The following is a 23,533-nucleotide window of genomic DNA, read 5'->3' on the forward strand; positions in this document are numbered from 1 at the left end:
ATTAAGTATTTTTGACAGGGCCCGCTGCAATGGGACAAGTGGTAATGGTTTTGAACTAAAACAGGATAGATTTAGACTTGATAGAAGGAAGACTTTTTTTACAATGAGGGTGGTTAAACACTGGCACAGGTTGCCCAAGAGAGGTGGTAGATGCCTCATCCCTGGAAACATTCAAGATCAGGTAGGTCAGAGCTCTGAGCAACCTGTTCTAGTTGAAGCTGTCCCTGCTCACTGCAGGAGGGCTGGACTAGATGACCTTTAAAGGTCCCTTCCAGTCCAAACCAGTCTAGGATATGTCTGGAAATGGTTACATCAGCTCTCAGATGCTGCTCTCAGGCAGCTAAATTCAGCAGAATTAAGCTTGAGACCTACTCAGAAAAGTAATTTAAACTATGGAAATGCTTCTTTAAAAACTGATTGAAAACAGTATAATGGGGAGTAACCTTTGTAAAGCTAAGATAGGGTAATTAAAGTAAAACCACTCCACCTATTTGGTCACTGACTCCTGTTCCAAAAAATACAAGTTCATTCAAAAATTCTTTATACAAGAATGCTGAGAACATAACTAGGCTAAATAAACAAGCAGCTGCCCTACCCAGAAAGGGAAAGGGCATAGCAGTGACGCTGGGGCTTGCCTCCTATAAAAGGCAGGCCGCTCCAAATCCTGGATTGACCTTATTCTAAATAGCATTTATAGCAATGTCAACCCTAGAAAGGCAGATAGCATCGTTCTGGAAGTTAAAAAAAACTCTCAGCAATATAAAACAGGTGCTGTAGAACTTAAGAGTATTGAGATCAATGAAACATTATCACATTATCTTCAGAGCACTGGCCAATTAGAAAATATGCCAAAATTAAAACCAAACCAGTAGCATTATAGAGCCTCAACGCCTCCAGCAATTTCTTTATGAAACAGATTGCTGTTATTGGAGTCCTCTTGTCTGTGTAAATCCTGCTACGTCTTCATTAGGGAGGTCACATTTCTGAGCCTGTACTCAGAAGAGCAACAGAAACACCTGCTTCTATATTTCTCATTACAGACTATTAGAAAGCTGAATTCCAAATAATATTGTCATTCATGTAGAACACATCAGTTTCCCTGTTACAGGTAAAGCAAGATTCCTAGTAAGGCATATAAGTGCTTAACATTAACATCAGAAAACAGAGAAAACATTAGAAATAATGCCACAGTCTCTCTTTAGGCAGAACTGTTTTGACAGCACAGCGCTCTCTCATTCTGCAACCTCCCAGAGCACAAAGTAGGTGCTCCTTAATGTTGGCAGGACAAAGTTATTTAAGACAGCAGAGCAAGAAATAGAGAAGGTATTGAAGCACCATATATTGGCATTGCTTATGTACTATGTTTAAGGTAGAAAACAGGTTAACTGCACCCGTATTCTGAGATTACACTGGTTTAACTACAGAAAATGAACATAACAAGCATACAAAATGTATGCAATAAGTTGACTGTAATTCTAGAATGAGTGCAGTCACGTGGTCCTGTAGCCTCTGATATCTAAGAAGTAAAGGATGCTCAAAAAATAAAACCTCTGAAAAACAATCCAAGCTGATCAAATGTTTATGTGAGCTATGCTCAATAAACAAGGTTAAAGAGAGGAGTAAAAATCCAAATCTTTTAACAAGAGTTTGAAGCCAGATACATGAAGGGTGTGTTTTCACATCACATCTTTCCTCATATGCCTCTTCCCATCCATGAAGACAGAACCCATGAAAAAGCTTACACAAGAAGCCAGTTACACTTAACAAGCTGAATCTTTAAAACCCTCTTACTTTTGCAAAAATGTAAGTTTGCTTTTAATACAGAGAACACTGAGAAACTGTTTGACATTCAACATGGCATTCTCCAAAGGACAGCCTCAAAACAGAACAGGACATCAAGTCTAAAAATGTGAAGGAAAGGAGGAGGAAAAAATGCTATCAAAGTTTGCTGTCATCCAAAAGTGGGTCCAGGACCTCAGATATTAATCTCTATAATAAAAAATCATCAGTAGTGCAAATCTAAACTATAAATGGACTGTACTGCATTGGAACTACAGTTATAATGCTAGTTTTTTGCTTCAACTGCAAAAAAGCAACTGTGCTATGTAAGTATTATTCTTTTAAGTAACATTATTGGTAGAAGAGAGAGTTGTTACTTTGGGGGCTGTCTCCTGCTTACAAAAGTACTGAGTGTGGTGATTGGGAAAAAAATATTTCCCACCATTTTCAGTTCTAGCAAACATGGCAATCAAGGTAAAACCCTTGTAGATACATTTCTCATATAACCAACATTTCTTTAACATCCCAATTAGTAATCCTTTGGAGGATATATTATTGTAAGGCCTATGACCAAGTTCATTGGTTTACAGAGAACGCATAATGTTTTCTGTGATGATGACTACACTTTACACTTGTAGGGTTCACTCCTCAAAACAAAAAGTCTTCAAGAAAGTAAATTAGAGAGCAACAGTGGCTTGCTCTTCTATTGCCTTTTTTTTTTTTCAGTTTAACTCACCAAGTACCTTTCTTACGGAACGATATATAGCATGAGGGCATGAACAAAGAAATGCAGTAAAGAATCTGGGAACTATGATTATCATCGCTATGATCATCACTTCAATATACTTCAGAATTAGAAGAATTTCAACGTGGTACATAACATATCAAACTCATGCTGTACATAATACTCAGAAGAACAATGATTTTCAAGAAAACTACAAAAACTTGTTCTCTGTGAATCCAAATTATGAATAATGACAAGTTTTAGACTTAGGCCATTACATAGTCCTTATTAAAAAATATAAAAATTTTTAGAAATTTCTTATAAATAACCCCCAACATACCAAGGCCTTAATCATTGTAATAAGTAGCAAGTCTTACCCCAGAGATAAGAAACACTTTACAGAAGTCCAAAACAGGTAAAATCTGCAAAAAACTGGCAGCTTCCAGAGTGTCTTGAAGGTTGTCCATGTTAAGGGAAAGTTTTGCAGTATAAATAAAATCAATTATCTTCTTTAGGCCTATTTTGTTCACACCATGAAGCTTAATGCACATTAAATCCTGTTCCTTCATTCCTCCTGAAAAAGGACATGTAGGTAAGTTTATGCGATCATTCTGATTTGGTTTGATTTCATAAACTTATACAAAATTAAAATATAAACTCTAATTTAAAAATGCATATGAAACAGTTAAAAAGAGTACAACTGCATAGAGTTGTTTGCTGTGCTGGGCTGATGCACACACAAAAATGAACACACGGAGTGTCCAAAAGATGGCAATTTAGAGATAGCCCTGTGCGTTACGTAACAAAAGCACCACCTGTGAACATCGCCTTGAAGTAATCACTTGCAGATGCCATCATTGCCCTGTGGACAGGGAACACTTCGTCTCCATCTCCTGGAACAAGTGTCACATCACAAAGCAAACCTTCCACTCGCAGCTGGTCAAAACCCTGCAGGAAGAGCATAATGCAAAGCATACGTTTTATTTGGGAGGAGAGTAGGAATCTCTTTCATTTCCCTTATATAAATACTTACATAATGTACTGTAATTCCAAAAAGTCACTAAGAAATAATTTGTCATTTTACATCTATTATCTCTAATATATTCAATTATAATTATTCATTGGAAAACAAGCAGAGTTAATTATTCTTTCCCATAAATGTCTGAAGAATGTAGAGTAAGCTAGGCCTTCAGAAAGAAGCTTTATTCTGCTAATTAAGTTATTTTCAGGAAAGGGTTCATTTTGTAAGCTTGCACTCTAGCAACTGTTTCACGTAGGAACTTTTTAAAAGGACCTAGGTCCTTCTATGGACCTACCCTTTCTGGACACATGCATTTCTAGATATATTTCTGTTCCACACGAGTTTAAGTGCTTTACAACTTAAAAGACTGCAGAGTACTGGGGCCTCAAAGGAAAGCTGTAACCTGGTTCCACCATTACCAAATCAATTACCAAAGTTTACCTGGCAAAAACTTCAAAAAAAGCTCATATTATATAGCTGATCTTTTCTGAATAGCTAAATGTAATTTAAAAAAAGAAACATCTACAACAGCACCCCAGAGTAAGATCTTCCTCTAAAGATACACTTAGTCGAGGATACTGAAGGACTGGTGGAATACTCACCTCCTTCAAGCACTGCAGAACAGCAGGTCAAACATAAAACAGTTTCCTTTAAGCAGGCATGTCTGATATTTTTCTAGTATTAATAAGAATGTAAATATAATCTTTCTAGATTTAACACTCAGAGACGACTTTGCATCAGCATGCATAGTTTAAAATTTAAGATATCTTAGAGCAAGGCTGTATTTTTTTTAAAGCTGCAAAGGTAAGTAGGAATTAGCATTCAAAAATGTTACACAGAAAAGAACAGAGTGCAAATGAAAAATGAGTTATTTGCTCCAATAAATCAGAAGACAAACACAGGATTAGATAAAACTAATGTATATTTCAATGGCTCAAATGACTGGCAAGTAATTCCTACAAACAATGCTTTACAGCTACCAATTCTTCATTTGTTCAAATTTGTGGCAAAAAAAAATTGAATGAGGAAGAAATAAGCTCTGCACACTTTGCCTCGTGTTCAAGTGAGGAAGAGCTATGCACAAAAATTCAAACCTTAGAATCTAAAATCATTAGTAGGGAAATTAGGAGGAAGGTTGGACTTGATGATTCTGGAGGTCCTTTCCAACCACAGTGACTCTATGATTACAGATTCTCTGAATTTTTAAAAAAAAGGTCAATTTTTTTGTCCCAAAACTTAGGCAATCTCTTTAGCTAGCAAATCAAAGAAGTGTGGCAGATCTCCAAGGAGTCCTGCCATAGAGAAGTCATCCACACTCCTGAGAAAGACTGCATTGGAAAGTGGCAAGAGCTATGCAAGCTGTAAGCTTGACTCCCTGTGGCATGTAAAAGCTCCAGCAGAAATGAGAAGATAAAATGACTTCAATTTTAAATTCTTAAAGCTTCAATGAGGATAACATTTTTATCCATTAGAGGAATGTTCTACCATACAGTAGTGCTATTTAGTGACTCAGCACAGGGCGTCACACCAAACCTGGCAGGGCTCTGCCATCTTAGGGGCATGAAAGAGCATGGAGCCTTCCTCATCACAGCCCTAGGGCAGCTTTCACACAGGAGACTGAATAAGTGTTTGCCTAAGATAATTACATGGTTATATTCAATTTAGCTTCTTTGATACAGCTGTCACTTCATAGTTCAAATGTTATTGCCTCTTCAAAAGTGACTGTGGACAGGAATACATCCCAAGGAAAAGGCCAGGGTTTTTTTTCAAAGCTGCTGCTAAAAGTCAAACCTTTAACTCCCAGGAAAAGAACTTACAAGACATGCTTGCTTGTGGGCATTGCCAGAACAGCACACCAACACTGCATTTTTTTTAAGGGTTTTCAGGAATTACTAGTCTGATAGAGTCTGTTGATTGAAGGCATTGTTTAGAGCAGCCAGAATTCTCAGTACAGATCAATACCGACACAAGAATATTTAATTACCTGTAATACCACAGAACTGTGAGTATTGCTGGTGAAAAATCTTGTGGTCCCTGTCTTAGAAGACTGTAGGTGGGCAGACACGCCCATATCGCTGCTACCAAGAGATACTTTCATATGAGGATCCTCCTCTTCCACCAGAGATCTAAGAAGATTAGGAGAAAGAAACCTTAACATGAAACTCATTTTCATTCAGTGCTCTTGTGTACTAAACCCACAGTCTTCTGGGATGACACATAACAAGCATAGAAGCCATAGGTCAAAAATCAAGCAGGTGACAGAATCAGTCCTTATTGGTCCCCACCAGCTAATCTAAGCAAGTGAAGCACTAACAGCCTCTAAACCAGCTTAACTTCAAAAACTTAAACTTTGGGCTAATACATTTTTCCTTTTCCTCCTACACCCATCTCCCTGATTACAACCCTTGCACACCATTTTATTTTTATGTGCGCTTCCAGTATTGGAGAATGTTTGTAAGAATTTAATCCAATTTTCAAAATCAAGTATCTTACCAGATTGCCAAGGAAAGCTAAAAGACTAGCTAAAAGACTGAAATATTAAATTTCAGTAATTTAATTCTTATGGCTTGCATTGCCTTGCTCAAGCATAACCATAATAATAGTGCTTTTATATATAGTGCTTTTATAGTGCATAATAGTGCTTTTCAAGCTGCAACTTCAAGCTACCTTTAGAAATGCATAGCTAGAACTCCTACAGGACATGCTATCCAGTATTTCACTACTGCAGGCAGCTACTTCATAAGCTAAATTTAAGATTTGTTAGTGTGATGTCAATACTTGAGTTTTTTATTCCAAATAATTACTGTCCAAATCTAGATAGGAAGGGCTAATTTTAGGCAGAACTGCTAAAGAATTACCACACTATTATTAGCCTTCCATTTTAATCTTGAGATGTAAGTTAGGTTTACATAAAGAGATATGCATGTGGGCTTCTAACCACCCTAACCTGTAATTATTACAAAAGGTAATTAAATTTCATGTCCAGAAATATTAACAATTCCTGTAATTTCCATGGTCTAATACACTACCTATTTGAATGCATAGTATTATAATGCACATATATACACAACAGGAAATAGCAAACATAAGTCATTAATCCACAGATGAGGGCATCTTTATTAATACAGACTCCATGTTTCAAAGAAGATTCACAGAAGTTTGACATAACTGCTGCAAATCTCAGATACAAAGTTTCCAGATTTTAAACATGAAGGTTAAAACATTGGCCTCCAAGGTAGTTTCAGAAATTACCTTAAATAAATGCCAAGTTCTCAAATTCCCCCTCTCACCCTCAATTTTGGATGCAATCACTATATGAAGATAAATTTGGAATTTGAAGATGAAAATACTTTTCAGAACTTTTTTAGAAAAAAAAATTTCTTTTTTTTTTTTTAAAAAAATAGTTACCTATACCTTCTTTCGGTACATGGACACTGAAGAGCAGTTTCTGAAACCACACATTACCCTGATAGCACTAGTGTGCTTCATTCAAACCTATGAATACATAAGGTCAGCTATGAAAATATACTCAAAACAAATTCACCATTCAACAGTGTACATGGGTTTGAAACAGTGAGATTTTATGCACATAGACATAACAGATTGTAGGAACAAGAGTATATCTAAATAGCTTTGACTTCTACTGTAACAACCCAAGACTCAGACGTGAAAATATTAATAAATGTGGATGTACCACAGCATGCAAGAATTGTGTCATTTCTGAAATAGAATTATCTCTGTTTTACAGAACAAATACAGAGAGTAATTTAAATAAAAAATTTAACAGGGTGTACCTTAGAAAAAGTGGTCTCCAAAGTATCTTTGGCATCCAAAAAATACATACAATGCTATAACATGCAGCATAACAGTTGATAGCTCATGAAATAAAATATTTTTGTTCACTTTGCTCAGTGGTTCAGGTCTGGGGTTCTTTTGTTTTGTTTTGTTTTTAGTTCTACTACAATCACATCAAAGAGAGTCTAACAATTCCAGATGACACCATATCTCTAAATTTGTACATGTCTTTCTAAGAAGAAATAGAAAATAACATGGGGAGACTTGTAAGCATGGGTGAGAAGGAACCACAGACTCAACTAGCATGAATTTGACTATTTGCTCTTGAAAGATCTTTCTGAAATGTCAGATCAGATAGTCATTATGAAGGACCTTTTAAAACACTTTTTCTAAACTATTTCTCTAAAGAAAATAGATGTACACTTCAGTTAAAATCATTGAGAAAAGAAATGTACAAGTAAACCAACTTTCCTGGCTGTTTGGAATGGGCTTTTTACCGTGTTTGCCACATACACCATGCTACTTTATTTCCCAACAGCCAGCATACTTCATAATTTTTACAAGCGAAGGCAAAGACTTTGACCACAACTCATTTATTCTAAAAATGGAAGTATTTTTCTCAATGGGCTACATAGAGCTTCCCAAGCTTTGTCCTGAGAGGTCTTTTATAACACAAGATGCCTTATTACAATGCCATAGCCACAGGTGAGGATACAATATATTTATTTTATAATACTTGCAAGACTTAGAAGTACACATTCAACATGACAGGTGTGCTATAAGCAGTTACTTTCCCTAAAAATGCAGAATAGGCAGCTGTCCAATACCTATATCACAAATACAAACTCAGCAATTCACAACCTGCTCTTCTGCAGAAGAGACTGTCATTGTCTCTCTTCCACATTTGCTATTATGTATGTACAGGAACTTGTGTATGCAAATTAAGACACTAAGAATTGAAAACTTCCATACTATAAAAAACCAACAGAACATAAATGTTACAGTTCTAGTCTCAAGCATTAACTTGACTGCATATGACTCCACAAGAATAAACTTAAAAGACAAGTAGATTATATAATTTTTGTAGTGGTTTTGTTTTATATTTAAACAACTTCGACAAAAAAAAAAATGGGTTTGGGGGATAAGGGGGGTTGGGGGTTTTTGTGGTTATTTTTTGTTCCTGGGGTTTGTGGGTTTTTTTTGGGTTTTGGTTTTGGTTTTTTTTTTTTTCTTTAAATACACCACTGTCTTTACCTACAGTTTAACAGTTTCAGAAGGCCAAGCATCCTCTCCCATTATGCAGAAAGTGACTTTCAGGAGCTGGTTTTGGCAGAAGTTACAATGCAAGTCAGCAGTAAGTCCTGGCTACAGCACGCTGATACCCTGAATTCCAGCCTTGTGACATTCACCGAGATGGAAAGAGCACTCCCAGAGAGACCAGAAATTATGAGTTTGTTGTTGGCTTTGTACCTGTTTCAGCATTTATCTTCACACAACCAGAGAAACCCATCTTTGTAAGACACTGTGAAAATGCAACACCTCTTAAGCACTGCATTGATAGCAATAAACGAAGAAACAGCAAAACTCAAGCAGTACATTATATAAAGCAAGAGTCATTTAAAACTAACCTGCAAAGAAATTTTACACTACTCAGAATATAACTTCTGTTTTGGGAATTCGATGTAAAGTGAATCTCTGCCATTCACACCCAGAACAGATGGGTAATGTGTTTTATCTGACCAAATCCCAAAAAAAACACAAGTACATCTGTCTTGTTTGGATACATACCAAAGGTACTGTTTACATTCATTAACAAAGGTCAGCCAAGCACTATAATAAATTAGATAATTAATGTAAACATATAGATTTTTTTACTTTATTGTAAGTACCCTACATTACAATTAAACATACTCCCAGAAGCTAAGAAGAAAAGCTAATTAATTTTCTAATTAATGTTATTGTCCTGATCAATAGAAATCATTAAACAAGAAGTGCAGCAGTAGCATTTTTAACCATAGTTTAAAAGAAAGTTGGAGGAGATGTGTAAAACTAGAACAACATGTAGTGCTAGATAATTCATAACAAAGTGCTCTAAATGTGGATATTAAGACCACTCTCAAAGCATATGCTTGATCTGGAAGGAGTTCAGTGTTACAGTGTTAAGAACAAGGGAACATTGGTGCTTAACACAAAATGCATATTAACATTGCAATAGCAGAAAAACGGAGCTGCCCAACTCATTTTGCAATCTTTAGGAAGCAAGTGGCTGGCTCACAGTTCAGAGAAAGGTGCCGGGGGTTTACTAGTTGCTATCACAGAACAAGTTGTCAGTCAATTTTCAGCTATGAAAAAAAGCAAACTACAGTAGTTCAAGAGTCTTGGCAAGATAACGTAAAAAGCAACACTGAGTTTTTGGTTTTGCATTTGTGAGCATGAGTTTCTAGGTGCTAGCACCTGAACATAGAGAAGTGGCACGAGTAAATAGCTAGACTAGCACAAACATTAGGGAGCTCAGTATTTCAGAAGAATACTAAATATGCAATTTGAAAATGCAAATTAACTGACCAAAGTATTTACAGGACTGCTGTCCCTTACTGCACCTCACTCTATATACAATCTTTCTAGATTAAATGCAGTGGATTATGAAACTGAACTGATGTTGAAGGAGAAAGAAATACATATACATCAGAAGAGGCACTAACCCTGTGAGTAGGGACAGGATACGATGACCCTGTAGTCAGATTCAGAACTTGAACCTTACTCACTCAATCGTTAGCTGAAGGCTTGCTGACAAACATAACTGTCCACACCACCAGTATAATTGCTGTTTGTACCTTCCTTCAAATTTATGTACTGGAACTTTCCAGCAAACACTGATGACTATTTTTGAATTGCCTGGCGTTAAAATATGATTCCCAGAGGCAAACTGCTTTCTAAAGAACTTGGCAAATATTAACTTGTTGAAACAGTTCAGAGCCATACAGCTGACCCAAGATAAGCAGGGATCTGTGGAAAATACGACATGTTTTACTCTCAACTACAGCATTCAAATTATGGCATTGCCATTTTGTATAGAGCTCACTGGCAGGAATTAAATAATTCAATATTCTGTTACAATGTTTTCTTCAGAAGTAGTTGAACTCATTCTGATGCAACAGAAACAAGGCAACTATGAATATTCTTGGAGATTTGTTCATTTATAACAGTAAACCGTTGATCTATTTGAAATTGTCAGAGCACACTGCAGTTTTTGAAAACAAAGTAATGAGATTAGCCTACAGCTACAGATAAAATGAACGCTCTCTGATTTAAAGCCCACAATCTTTACATAACTCAGTAAAAGCTTGCCAAAACCATACTGGCCAGACAGTGAATTCTTAATTTGGTGAAGCTCAATAGCTTGTTTTTGAAAGAATTATAACCTTATTTTCCCTGTCAAATTACCGTTCAATGAACCGTGACTGCAAGTGTTCTGGTCACTGGTAAACGGCATCTTCAGCAATCACTCCTGGCATGCACCAGTACTCTGGAATTTATCAGCAAAGAACCAGATCTCAATTTCATATTAAGATATTCTTATTACAAAGACCTATCAAAAAACATGATATATCTAAGGGCTGTCCTATACATGCAGCTATGCATATATTTTACTAACAAACCTATTAAGGAAAATGCCAATGAAATATAATGAAACTTTAATTTACTATTAGCTACAGAGTAATTCTTTATTTTGTATGCATAATCTGCCAGAAAGTATTTTAGTATGCTTAGTCAGTCAAAAAATAATTTAAGTATTGACTATGTCACTGTCTTCCTATTACGAACAGATGTTTCAACTTTGTGAGTAATGAATTTAGGAATTCCCCAACAAATTACATGGCCACCTAGGAGTTCAATAAGCGTAACTGATATGGCAGCCCTGTATAAAAGAATATCTCAATGCTTCTATTAAGAAATTAATATTTTAATATATAATGTAGAGGAACAAATTACACCATCATGGCATATCACATCTTTTTTCTGTTTGGTATCTTCTAACCATACAATTTCAGGAAAACCTTTATTCTGGCAAGTATTTTTCACTTGTCCTTCCCTAAAACATCTCATCTTTTCCTTACTATTTTTTAACAGGAGTTTCCAATTTAATTCTTTTGTGCTATCAGTAACCCAGTAAAACTAGCCAGTTTCATAATTTGTTAATGGTTTCTTATTATGAGAATACACAAAAAATTTCTATAGGAAATGCAAGATGACTTTAAAATTCATACATGACTAACTAGAAGAAAAAATAAACATAAAAGGTCATTTTTGTTCTGATAGGTTGACAGAGTAAGTCAATACTCTTAACAGACAAACCAACTTGTTTATCAAACTTCAGTTCTTGCTCTGAGGGCATACAGGTATTGACACAGGCTGCTGCTAAAGATCTGAAAGCAGGAGGTACACAGTAACTGCACTAGAAGGTAGGATCTAAATCACTTTGTGTGTATCGCCCATGTGACACACACAAAGCATTAGGTGTAGGAATCAGGAGGGGTTTTTTTTTCCTTAGTAGGACCACTAGTCCCATGCTATCAGCTTCAGATGTCACTTCTTACTGAACAGTTTAAAGTCTGTATTTTTAATAGATGAACTAGAGGCTGATAACATAACTAGAGACACTTTGCATTTATCAGGTTACTGCATTTCTTTAAAAAGTTGTTTCAATGCTGTTCACTTGAAAAGGGCCAGTGCAGAATACTGCTCACCTTGGGCAATGCTCTGATGTTTACATTTGAATATCTCACTTTTTACATCTGGCCTTGTTAATAGATTAGTACAGAAGTAACAATATTTAAGCATTTGTTTAGTATTCTTGATACTGATCTATTCCAAATCTTCACTCCAAGAAAAAGATACAGAATAAAGCTTACTGTTTCTTAAATTTAGGGAGAAAAAAAGGATGTTTCTATATCCATTTCTATGTCAATTTTCCACCTTTCCTCTTAACTAAGGGTATTCTGTAATAGGAGAACAGAAAAATTAGTCTCCATATAGGAGAGCAAACTAGTGAGAAGTGGTATTTTACTTTCACAAGGCTCTGGCCAAGAGCAGCAGGAGAGGAGGATGTAAGCTTTCCAAACTCTCAAAATCAGCAGAGATCAAAGATTGTTTCTGGACACATGCTGATGGGCAGCAAGCAGAGGCAGGCAGCTCACCAATGTGAACTGCTGCTTGGACACAGCTACAGCATGAGATGCTCATTGCAATGACCAGCCTAAGAAGGCATCTAAACGGGAAATCAAGTACCAAAGCAATGTAGCACAATTTGCTCTGCAAACACAATCACCAAAGGTAGCAAGGGCATGAGGGAAACAACATACATAAATTGACTTGAAGGACAGGGGCACTGAACTTTGTTTAACCAGAGTCAGGTTCAAAGTAACCTACTTAAGCTATTCTAGAAGCAAAGCTTTGGAGACTACTGCATAAACATCAAGACTTTAACATTTCCCCTCCCCCCCCAGTACAGTCACATCTCTTTGGACTTCAACACACAATCCTGACAAACAGTTTCTGCCCAAGCACACAAGCCCACTATGTCAACGGAAATAATGAAGCCTTACTAGAAGCACTAGGAGGACTGAAGATGCAATCACTGTTCCAAACACCAGTAGATTTGAGTGGAAAGGAGAACAACACAAATGAGAATATTCCAAACATCATTTGAACCTTTTTGTATCACTTCCTAGTAAGGCCACACTGACTAAAGCCAGCACAAAATTAGATCTTACAATGCCAACAGAAGAGGACTGAGCAACATCATCAACTTTTTCAGTATGATTTCACAAGTATTTCACACAAAAATATTCTCCCCAGAATTCCTTCTTAAACAACAAAACTATCAGAGGTCTCAAGCTGTTTGCAGCATAATTAGAGCCTGCTGGTTAATTCAAATTTGTTTTCCACAGAAACAAAGCAATATTTGGCTCAGTCACTGCTATAAAGTTATTGTTCCTAACAGTATTTAGTCTCTCTGGGAGCCTTAGTATCACATCCACATTTATCTATTTGAAAAAGAGTTTACATTCATTGAGCCATTTGTAGCTTAAATTTGCAGACTGAGATTGTTGAACAATACTAAATTAGAAAACTGTTCTCTAATGACTTCTTGACAAAGTTGGTGTTAGTCTATTGATTGCTACCATTAAAAACAGAAAAAGCAAAGCAAGTAAACATGTTTTGTAGCTTTTCTACAGAAACATAACTACTTTATAACTACTTTATTTCTTTGACATTCAGAAAGGTAAAACACAACAGTTACTCACAGGCTTCACAGTTTAGGTTGGACTAACACTGCAGATTCTATTCTCTGCCCTTTACATTTGGTTTTAAGTATTCAAACAGCAAATCTAGGCAGCTTAATACTTCCTGTGCATTACAAAACACTTCAGAAAATTTTGCGTGCACCAGTGGATTATAGTTCTACTTGATGCGTTTTTAGTTATCATACACACAGAAACTGTTATGCTTGCAGAATGGTTCCTTAGAGAAAAAGCCAATATATGTCTAAGGTGACACCTGCATATTCAAGATTTGGTCATTGAACATATATTCTACTGCATTCCTGTAACAGATTTAGGAACAACTCCTGTGCAGACCATTGGCTTTTTTCTCTTACATACTGTACAGAATAACTCTGATAGTTATCTTATAGTTACGTCAGGAAAAAAAAAAAAAAGAACACAATTCTGACGTCAGGATTTGGTAATTACTCCCTGTTCTTTTTGCTGCCCAGGTCTACTCTACCATTTCTCTTGCTTTGTCATTTCTCACAGCTTTTTTTAGGATTCCTATATTACAGTCTCCTGGGAAGAATGTAGAGAGGCTTTAACTACTTTAAACTGTAAAATATTTTTTGCCTACAAGATAAAGAGTTTAAACCTAAGCATGCCAGGTAACAGGTGTGTGTGACTTGTCCATCCCATTAAAAAAACCCACACAGCTTTGCAACTTAGATATTGCAAGTGTCTCAGTCACTGTTGGACAAAATATTACAGCAATAACACAGATGTACACTTCTACTTTAGTGTTACAGCTACACATTATTACACTACAATTCCCACTGTTACCATTTAGATCGAGTGACTGTTGTTTCAAACCTCCAATATTCACCTAGTACTTTATGCAAAGTATTTTATGCATCTAAACTTCAAAAGAAAATACTGCATAACACTAGAAAACCTAGTGAGCACTAAGTGATCGGACAACGGGATTTTTCCACAATAACAACAATATAATGGCAAAAACTACAAACTGGCAGAACTGACATGCTGGCAGAATAGGCTAAGTAACATGTTCAAGACAATTCAGTAAGGATGTCACGATACAACATCAATATCGCAACATCACGCTGTATAAGGAGAATGTAATTTTGAAAATCTGTGAGCCACAGCACCACTTATAAAAGGTCTGCACAGAAAAAAAGCTATGCACTGAGAAGCTTCATGGCAACCAGGTCTGGGGTTTTTGTCCTTGTTTTTGCCAGTTTACTACTGCAATGAAATCTTGCATTTCAAACTTAGAATAAGCTTTTGAAATACTTATTATTTAAAAAAACAGAAGTAAGATCAAGAGGCACAAATGAGAACTCTATATACAAAATTACTGGAAGTAGAAGCAGTCTACTATTTATAAAATATAAGCCACTTCTATTCCCCACTCACCCAATTCATCCATTTGCATGCATTGTCAGATTAGTTTAAAAAAATATTTGAGATGACGTGTGCATGGACTTTCAACATGTTGAAATTTGAAATATCTGGGAAGTAACTGCTTAAAATGGAAATGATGTCAAAGACAGAAGAATCCATACTGGTGTGAATACCATGTAGTCTGTCAAATGTTCAAAAGCCAAACAAAGTATTTATTTACCAAAAATGACCAATGAAGACAGTAGAGACACACAGGGTGGTCTCAACAGAGAACTAATACATATGTTCTGCTGAATCATGCATACGCGCTTTTTCCCATTTAAGTGTGTATATATATATAAATATAATTGTTTAGCATAAATACAAAGAGCTCATTGGAGAGCAAACCAGAGATCTGAAAGAAGACACAACAGCATTAACCTATATAAGCAGCTAAAATGAACCTGATTACTCCAGAGCATTAAGAATTTATTTCTTTTCTCCACAGTAACTGATTTCCATTACTGCAATGAATTTCCTATCAGACAAACTTCACAACCACATGACAGACAGACTGCATTGCAAACCCTTTGATAGCAATATATTTGGAATATTGCATTTGTTTATTTCTTTGATTAGTCAGTTATTTATGAAAACATGCAAAGAACAGCTTCCATTTAAAATATCAATACACTATTCCATGTAAAAGGATAGAAGGCACTCAGAACACTTAACTGAACATTTAGCTATTCAGAAATCAGCTACCAATCGTTCTCACGTGACATGGTGAGATACAACACTATCTCATAGTATTTTTGAAAAATGATACTTCTGCGTTATTGAATTCTTTGTAGACATCCATCACAGTATTTTAGTGTCCAGAGTTTCTACAAATATTTCTTCCATTCACATTATAGAAGAAAACAATATAAATGACATTGTTAGTGAGAACAAGAAAGAATTCTCCCCTTAGTTCTTAATGTATGAGACTACGTGACCAATGAACAGTAATTGGGACACACAGTCCTTTACACCTCAAAACTGTTACACACAAAATTCTGTCCCATTCCTCATCCTCTCTGAAGTAGTACTTCAATTCTTAATCTCTGTCCCTACATAGTCAACACCACAACAAATATGAGTATGATTTCACTAGCACAGCATAAACTTGCTGTAACAGCTTTCACTCTCATTTTGACAGAAGGAATCTCTATTCATAAACTCCAATGCAACATCATGAAAGAACATGTAAAGCAACTTGACAAAAGTATGTGCATACACACATTTGCACATTCCTAACTCATGCACTAATCCAGGCTGCATTACACCTACATATATTGGTCATATGTCAGTGCTACGATTCTAGTACTGCCTAATTTCCCTCTCTGCAATGTCACTGGATCTCTCCATCAGCTTGGCATAAAGCTCAAGATACTCCAGAGCAGTTCCACCAGAAGGCCAGGGGAAGTCCGCATTCCCCTTCAGATTGACCCTTCACCCTCTATAACATGAAGAGCTACCTCTTGCAGTCACGATATCCTGAAAAAAGCCCTAACAAACAATTAGCAGCAGCTATTTCCTGGCTGTGGAAATAGCTACCGCTGCTTTCCACAGCCAGGAAAGCAGTACCAGACCCAGCTAAACCAGCAGACTCCCCAATAACAGGACCACATTGTCACCTACAAAGTCATTAACTCAACTTCAGCAGGTCCTTTATTTCATGTACTACCCAGCCAGAAGTTCCCAGCAGTAGAGAGCTCTCTGGGACAAGCTCTTCATACTCATTCCCCACCTCTGGAACTACCACAAAGTTTTCAAGCAGAGACTACAGCTGAACCACCCCAGCCGCACAGCTTGCAGGACAGTTAACTCTGTTACAGGGGTACTTTGTACATGTATGCCTGCTTGATCCAAGAAGCCAAACGTGCTCACAACCACCAGTCTCGGCACTTAGATACTGGGAAGCCTAAGCAGGGCCCAGGGATGAGGTACACAGACCAAAATATCAGTAATAAAATCTGTGTGTCTGGACTTTAAAGTACTCTAGAAAAGTTACTTGTAAATCATAAGCAGGATAAAGCATTTAAAGGTAAGGCAAACTTTACTAGGAAAACCTCAAAAATTGTAATTTTGAGACTTTAAGACCTTCAAGACTTTACATCTAAATTACACTATAAACCTATAAAATTAAGACATCAGCTATTAAAGGGATTAAAAACTCAGTTGTATACTCTAGATCCAAAATATCAAGTACAGAAGTATTCATCTGTGAATTTAAGAGTTTTATGGTCATTTATTTTACATCAATAAATGTTCCATTTCACATGTTACTTATTTGTGAATCTTTTACTCAAAATATAAGCCTTTTGCCAGTATGCAAAAAAAAGTCTATTTTGACAGAAAACTTAGAAATATCGATGTGAAAAACATCAGATCAAGTAAAACATTAGCAAATGTACTGCAGTCTCTGCAATGAAGACAATGAATCCCATCACCTATTTTACTGCTCAGTCTAAATGACAAGGTGTCCTTATCAGTTAACATATACTACCTAATTAAAAAGGTGCCATTTTGTAATGTTTCTCATTCTTTCTTATAAAGTCTATGAATAATTTAACATTACATTTGAGAGTCCTGCCACTGTCAGGTCTGTGTGCTGGTAAGGAAATATCTCCATAAACATTGGGGCACATTGATTCATTATAAAGCTGATTAAGGTTGCTGATCACATATTTCTCATGCTCCAGATAAGCTCAGCATCATATAGTTAAGCATGATCATTAAAGATGTTCACATATTTTCAACATACTGAGATAATCAGCTACACGATCCCCGTCATAAAATCCAGAGCATACACAGAGCTAGATAAGCAATTTACAGGCAACACACAAAAGAAATGCTTGGCTTTAGGAGCTGATAGATCAGACTAGGCTACTTCTAATTTTTCTTGCATTTCATAAGTTGTATTCTTTAAAAGCATAACAACATTAAATGCTAAAGAAAGACCATTTCCCTGAACTAGGTTCAAAAAGACTCAAAACTCTTCTTTTCTCACGATACTTTATTTGTATTTAGTCTTTTTTAAAGAACCTCAGATAAGTAACAATTTATTGAAAATAGCTTATCTTCTGGTAGCATTAAGCATATTTTGTGTCCAGCGAGTGAAAAGGCTGACGAACTTCCATGAAAATTAATCTTAAAATTGGAGTGTGTACAGCACAGGTTCTATACTGCTAGGTTAGCTCCTTAATCCCCAGCCCTTCTGACCGAGAACAATAGTAACCAAACAATAGTGTTTTATTGTTTCAGCTTCACTGCATATCTCTGTAATTCTCAGCACCAACCAAAAAAAGACATTCAGAGGACCTGTAAATACCTATTTCTTACAGCATGTCCCTACAGTTGCTAAAAAAAAAAAAAAGCCTTCCTGCAAGAAGACAACACAAGCTTAAAAGTCCCAATATTGTAAGTATGAGGCTGGAATGCTACTGGAAAGTAATAGTCTTCATAGTAATTTCCAGATAGGGAAGTCATCTATACTGCTACTACATTTTAAAGCAGCTCCTCCTTATTTTGAAAGAGCTGCTTCCTTAAATAAAAGGCAGAAGCAATTCAATGCCCTATGCTTATTTTTATTTCACAGGAGGAAAAAATCCACCTGTATATACTAACACAGAACTCACAGCAACAAAAGGTGAACAAAAGCTCCATCAAGGTTTGTCAAGACAAAGGCATATTGATTCAATGTGTATTAAAATACTCCTTTATGTGAAGCTACTTTATATAGCTATAAAATTTGTCCATGTAAGTATTCAGATACAAATGATTTATATTTATATTTCAAGATTTTATTATAATTTTGTAAAAAGGTATTTGTATTAAGGCTAAGAGTTTCAAGAATAAAATAAGACCAAAGAAGGATGATTTCTTTCAGATGAAAATTTACAAAAACAGAAGTGCAGTACAATATAGCAGGTGATTTTAAGTGTAATAGTCAGGAGGAGGAAATGTTATCATATATACTTCAAAGGAATCCTGTCTCAAAGCTTAACTTGTCAATTCAAGATCAGCTCTACACATTAACAGTAACATGAACTTTTCAAATTAACATATATGATAGTATTATGAACGTGGCTTAATCTGCACAGTTTCTGCTATTTTTCAACAAAGAGGGAAAGACTCGACACAACATCCATCATGTAACATCCAGGATAAAATCTGGGGGGTCTACACAGAAAACAAGGTAAAATTCTGAGTGCCAATATCATTAATATATAACAGGGTATTTTGCCACAGGGTAGTCTCACGAAAGCAATCCCACATTATTATCCTCATTTCTCTCACTTACATGTATGCTGGAGAAAGTGGCGATGACCTGGATGTTTTAAGCACAGGAACTGGGAATTTCCAGATAGCAGGAGAGCTCGTTTTCCATTTCAATGGCATGTTGTCACCACGGTACTACAATAACAGTAAACAGCGTTTCCATAACAGACTACCAACTAGGACTTCCATTCCACACACTACTGACACAGCAGTGGCTGCTGCTGCTAAGAACAAGGAAATGATTCTGCCAATGCCCTTAAACCGATGCTTCCAATCTTTAAAACAGGGCTGAAAGGCATCTCCTTTTAAATCCGGCTGTCCCCTAAAGCAATATGATGATTCTATCCTTCTAACTCAACAATAGTGCCACCTCGTTAGGGAAGCGCTGACTGCAGTATATATTTAAAAAAAAAGGAAAGACAGACTGCACTGGGCACACCAGCACAATGCAGCATTATTTAATAAAAGCAGCTAATTTTTAAAGAACGGTTTCTGATGCTATTGTTCTACCTTAACAGGGACACTGCAGCACTGCACTATATTCTCTCCCTATTAACCCCATTTCTAACCAATGAAAGCAGGAAAAAAAAAAAAAAATGGGTTTCAGATGAAAATGAAACAACATACCTACTCAGAATACACTTGTCATCCTCTGAACATTCTTCTTTTGAGCTGCAACAATACAAATGGGATATAAATCTCAGCATAGCCTTAGGCCACGGCTAATAGAGATCAGTGACTAAATTCAGCAGCCTGTTTTCCTCCTGTGTGAGCTCTGACCAAACAATACAAGAATGCCATTATAAAAAAAACCCATTGCAAAAATTAGTCCTTCTAATCCATAGCTAGGAAGACAAAAAGCACAGATCACTGCAGGTTTCTGCATGCTCTTCTAATAGCTTCTGGTTCAGGATGCTCTCATTTTCCTATTCCCATTTCCAAGGAGGATGAGCAAAATCTCATGCGTTTTACAACATGCAATGGGAACACAAATATCACTCTGTCTTCTGCAGCAGAGAAGCAGAGTGTAGCATGCTGTTAATAGTCTTCGTAGGGAGACTATCAACAACCTAGTTCTCAACACACACCCCCCAGCAGCTCAGAAATTGCCTGAAGACCTGATGAAGCAGACTGTCACGTAGGTGTCAATCAGGGATCACCCTGCAACTCTACTCTGCTTGGTGACCTCTTGGGGCTGATGACAGTGGGCAACACAGAAAGCAAGCTATTAAAGAGGGAACATAGAATTTGATAGCATATTGTGCATAAGCAGAGCAGGTTTCTAGAGAAAAGGCAGTTTCAACTATACTGACTCTCTTACTTTTATCACTTAATCACTTTTAATGTATTGCCACAGTACACCAAATTAACACTAACATTAATCTACATATTTCAGAATAGCCTTTGTACATCATGACAAGTTTTCTGTTCATCAGTGCAGCTTAATTCTACCACAAAAAAGCCAACACCCTGCCACACTACTCAGCAATAAAGAACAGAATCAGGAGCAGCATTTCTATAGATGTAAATGTTTTAATAACATTTAATAACACACTGATAGCTTTTTAGTAATGGTGAAACCTACATTAAATTTATTTTTGGGATTAAATCATTGAGGAATAATTCTGTTTCTGATAGGTATTGAAAAACATTTGCCGAAAATAGTTTGGGACATTGGAAGCTGTTACCATAAAGCTCAGGCAAGGAACTAAAATAACCTGAGACAATCAGAGCTGAGGACTAATCGAAAACCACATGCACCTAGCTGACAAACAATTGAGGAGCTTTCTCCCACTTCGAAGATGTTCCATATTACACGTGAGCAGCATTAATCCAGGCAACAAATTTCACAGAAACTTCCGGAATGCCAAACAGACATTTTCTGTGTATGACAACAGTGTTTATACAATACAGATATTAAGAAGCTCCAGCCCTGCAGAGAGCAAGGATGCAATTTTAGCATAAAGTCTTACTTTTAGTAAAAGAATTCATGCAGTTAGATACCAACAGCCATGCTTGCCTGCACACATTGCAAATATTGCATACAACAGTCTCATACATATACATAACACTAGACTACTAGATTATGTCTTCTCTGTACTGCAGGCCTAAAAGTTAAGTTGAAAGAAACGTGAGATAGAAGCTATTATAACCACAAAGGAAAAAAATTATTTTAAAAAATCACAATTGTGAATTCATACACTCAGTTTTGCATTTGCCATCATACAGAAATGATCTTAGAGTACAATAGCAAATGCTGTTATTTCCTTCCTCACAGTGAGTGCACAGCCAGTGTAACAAACTGATAACTGCTTTTAAAGTTTGTATCTCCCTGCTCCGCTAACCCCAAGGACCTGATTACCCATTTTCTTTATTAACAGCAGCACTACTAATATAAGAGAATGAGGCTAAGGACAATCAATGCATGGCCACTTTTTCAAAAGTAACTATTGACCAGTACAATAAAGGCCAACTCAAGCCACACAGTTGCTCCTAAACATTGACTGGTATCTAAGTCAATCAATGTACATCCAGAAATCAAGAGTTCCTCCTCATTTCTGACCCAAACAAGACCCATCATTCACCTGATAGGGCATCATTAGTCCTCAAATATCTACTTTCCTTTGAGCGCTTCTGTTCCCATTTATTTTTCCATTTAATTTATAATCAGCCTAATTAAAACCTTTACAGAGAATATTATAAAATTTAAATTTTTTTAAAGTTTATAAACTCTAAACACTGATCAGTTTACTCTCCTAACGTCCAGCACATACTGCTTGATCAAACAGCCAATGTACAAAATGCAAAATTGAATGAAGTGGCAGTGCCAGGTAGTCTAAAAATAGGCAAAAGCTTTTCACTTGCAAAAGAATGACCATATGAGAAACAAACCATATACCTGTACATAAGGAGAGGGGAAAAAAAGAGGAAAAAAAAATAAAAAAATAAAAAAATTAAAAAAAAAAAACTCACCCACAAAAAAAAAAAAATCCGAACACACTTAGATACTTTGTTCCTGTCACAAATCAGTTGTACATTTCCATGGAAAAGACTACCTAAATGTATCCTACCCTTTACATAAACTATTCCTAAGACAACAAAATTCACAGTATGTAATTCTGCACCCACTGAACAGACTACATTTTCTGTTCTCATATTATCTCATTGCTTCAGCCCTCATCCAAAATTAACTGGTATTGAGGGCCAAAAGCAGCATTATAGCTTTGTGCAGAATCCTCCTTGCCAAGAAAACAGTTATTCCTAGGAAAGTGTGATGAAACACACCAAACTGGAGCACCAAACCAGAGATTTGATTTTAAGTTTAAAACTCTTAAATGCTGACGTTCCATGACAACTGCACAGATTGAACAGCTACTTGGGACCATTCAAGGGGCTTGTTTTCTGCATTTTCCTCATAAGCAAGTTCACTGACGATTAAAAGCGCCTACTATTTATAACTTGCTTAAAGTTACATCCTAGTTATTACCTCTGACATATCTTTTATTCTGTATACAAATGATGAGAAAGTCTTTGGTTTATAAGCAGCCATTTCCACACCAGTATTTCCAAAGCTGCACTGAGCAGATGGACAGCAAAGTAACTGACAGGCTATCAAGCACTTCTGCAGAAAACTCCTCCATAAAGTAACTGAACAGGTGGCATAAGAAGAAAAAAAAGAAAATATAAAGACCAAAGGCAGGATCCCAAGCTGGCAATTTACAGATCTGACTTGTTAGCAAGGCCAGAAGTTACTGAGTGAGGCTGTACTGCACCACAGCTCTGATCCCACAAGACAACAGTACACAGAAGAATGCTTAATGGAGCAAGGCATTTCTTATCATAGAATCATAGAATCCTTTAGGTTGGAATGGACCTTCAAGATCATCAAGTCCAACCATTGAGCCATTAGGGCTCTAAAGTCCTCTGCTAAAACAGATCAGAATCTGTCAGGGTTGGAAGGGACCACAAGGGTCACCCAGTTCCAGCCCCTCTGCCATGAGCAGGGACACCTCCCACTAGATCAGGCTGCCCAGAGCCTCATCCTGCCTGGCCTTAAAGACCCCCAGGGATGGGGCCTCAACCAGCTCCCTGGGCAACCCATTCCAGGGTCTCACCACTCTCATGGTGAAGAACTTCTTCCTCATGTCCAGCCTGAATCTGCCCACCTCCAGCTTTGCCCCATTACCCCTACTTCTGTTGTTACTCGATATCCTA

The 23,533-nt window shown here is 36.6% G+C and overlaps 1 protein-coding gene across 2 annotated transcripts in view; it reads right to left on the reverse strand.

Annotated features, from left to right (window-relative positions):
- Window positions 1–20,025, reverse strand: part of LOC103777515 (kelch-like protein 13) — a 34,623-nt gene extending 14,598 nt beyond the window's left edge. The window contains exons 1-4 of one of the 2 annotated variants that reach the window (XM_008945070.1): window positions 19,946–20,025; window positions 5,509–5,650; window positions 3,319–3,451; window positions 2,881–3,077 (exon numbers count right to left, since the gene is read on the reverse strand). In XM_008945070.1, coding sequence (XP_008943318.1) covers window positions 2,881–3,077; window positions 3,319–3,451; window positions 5,509–5,650; window positions 19,946–20,025 — 552 coding nt within the window. Of the gene's footprint in view, window positions 1–2,880; window positions 3,078–3,318; window positions 3,452–5,508; window positions 5,651–19,340; window positions 19,560–19,945 lie in introns of those variants that run through there. The other variant, XM_008945069.1, reaches the window with a different exon arrangement.
- Between the last annotated feature and the right edge of the window lie 3,508 nt (window positions 20,026–23,533).

Source organism: Merops nubicus, unplaced genomic scaffold (assembly GCF_000691845.1).
Source record: "Merops nubicus isolate BGI_N331 unplaced genomic scaffold, ASM69184v1 scaffold2168, whole genome shotgun sequence".
In the NCBI taxonomy this organism is placed as follows: Eukaryota; Metazoa; Chordata; class Aves; order Coraciiformes; family Meropidae; genus Merops; species Merops nubicus.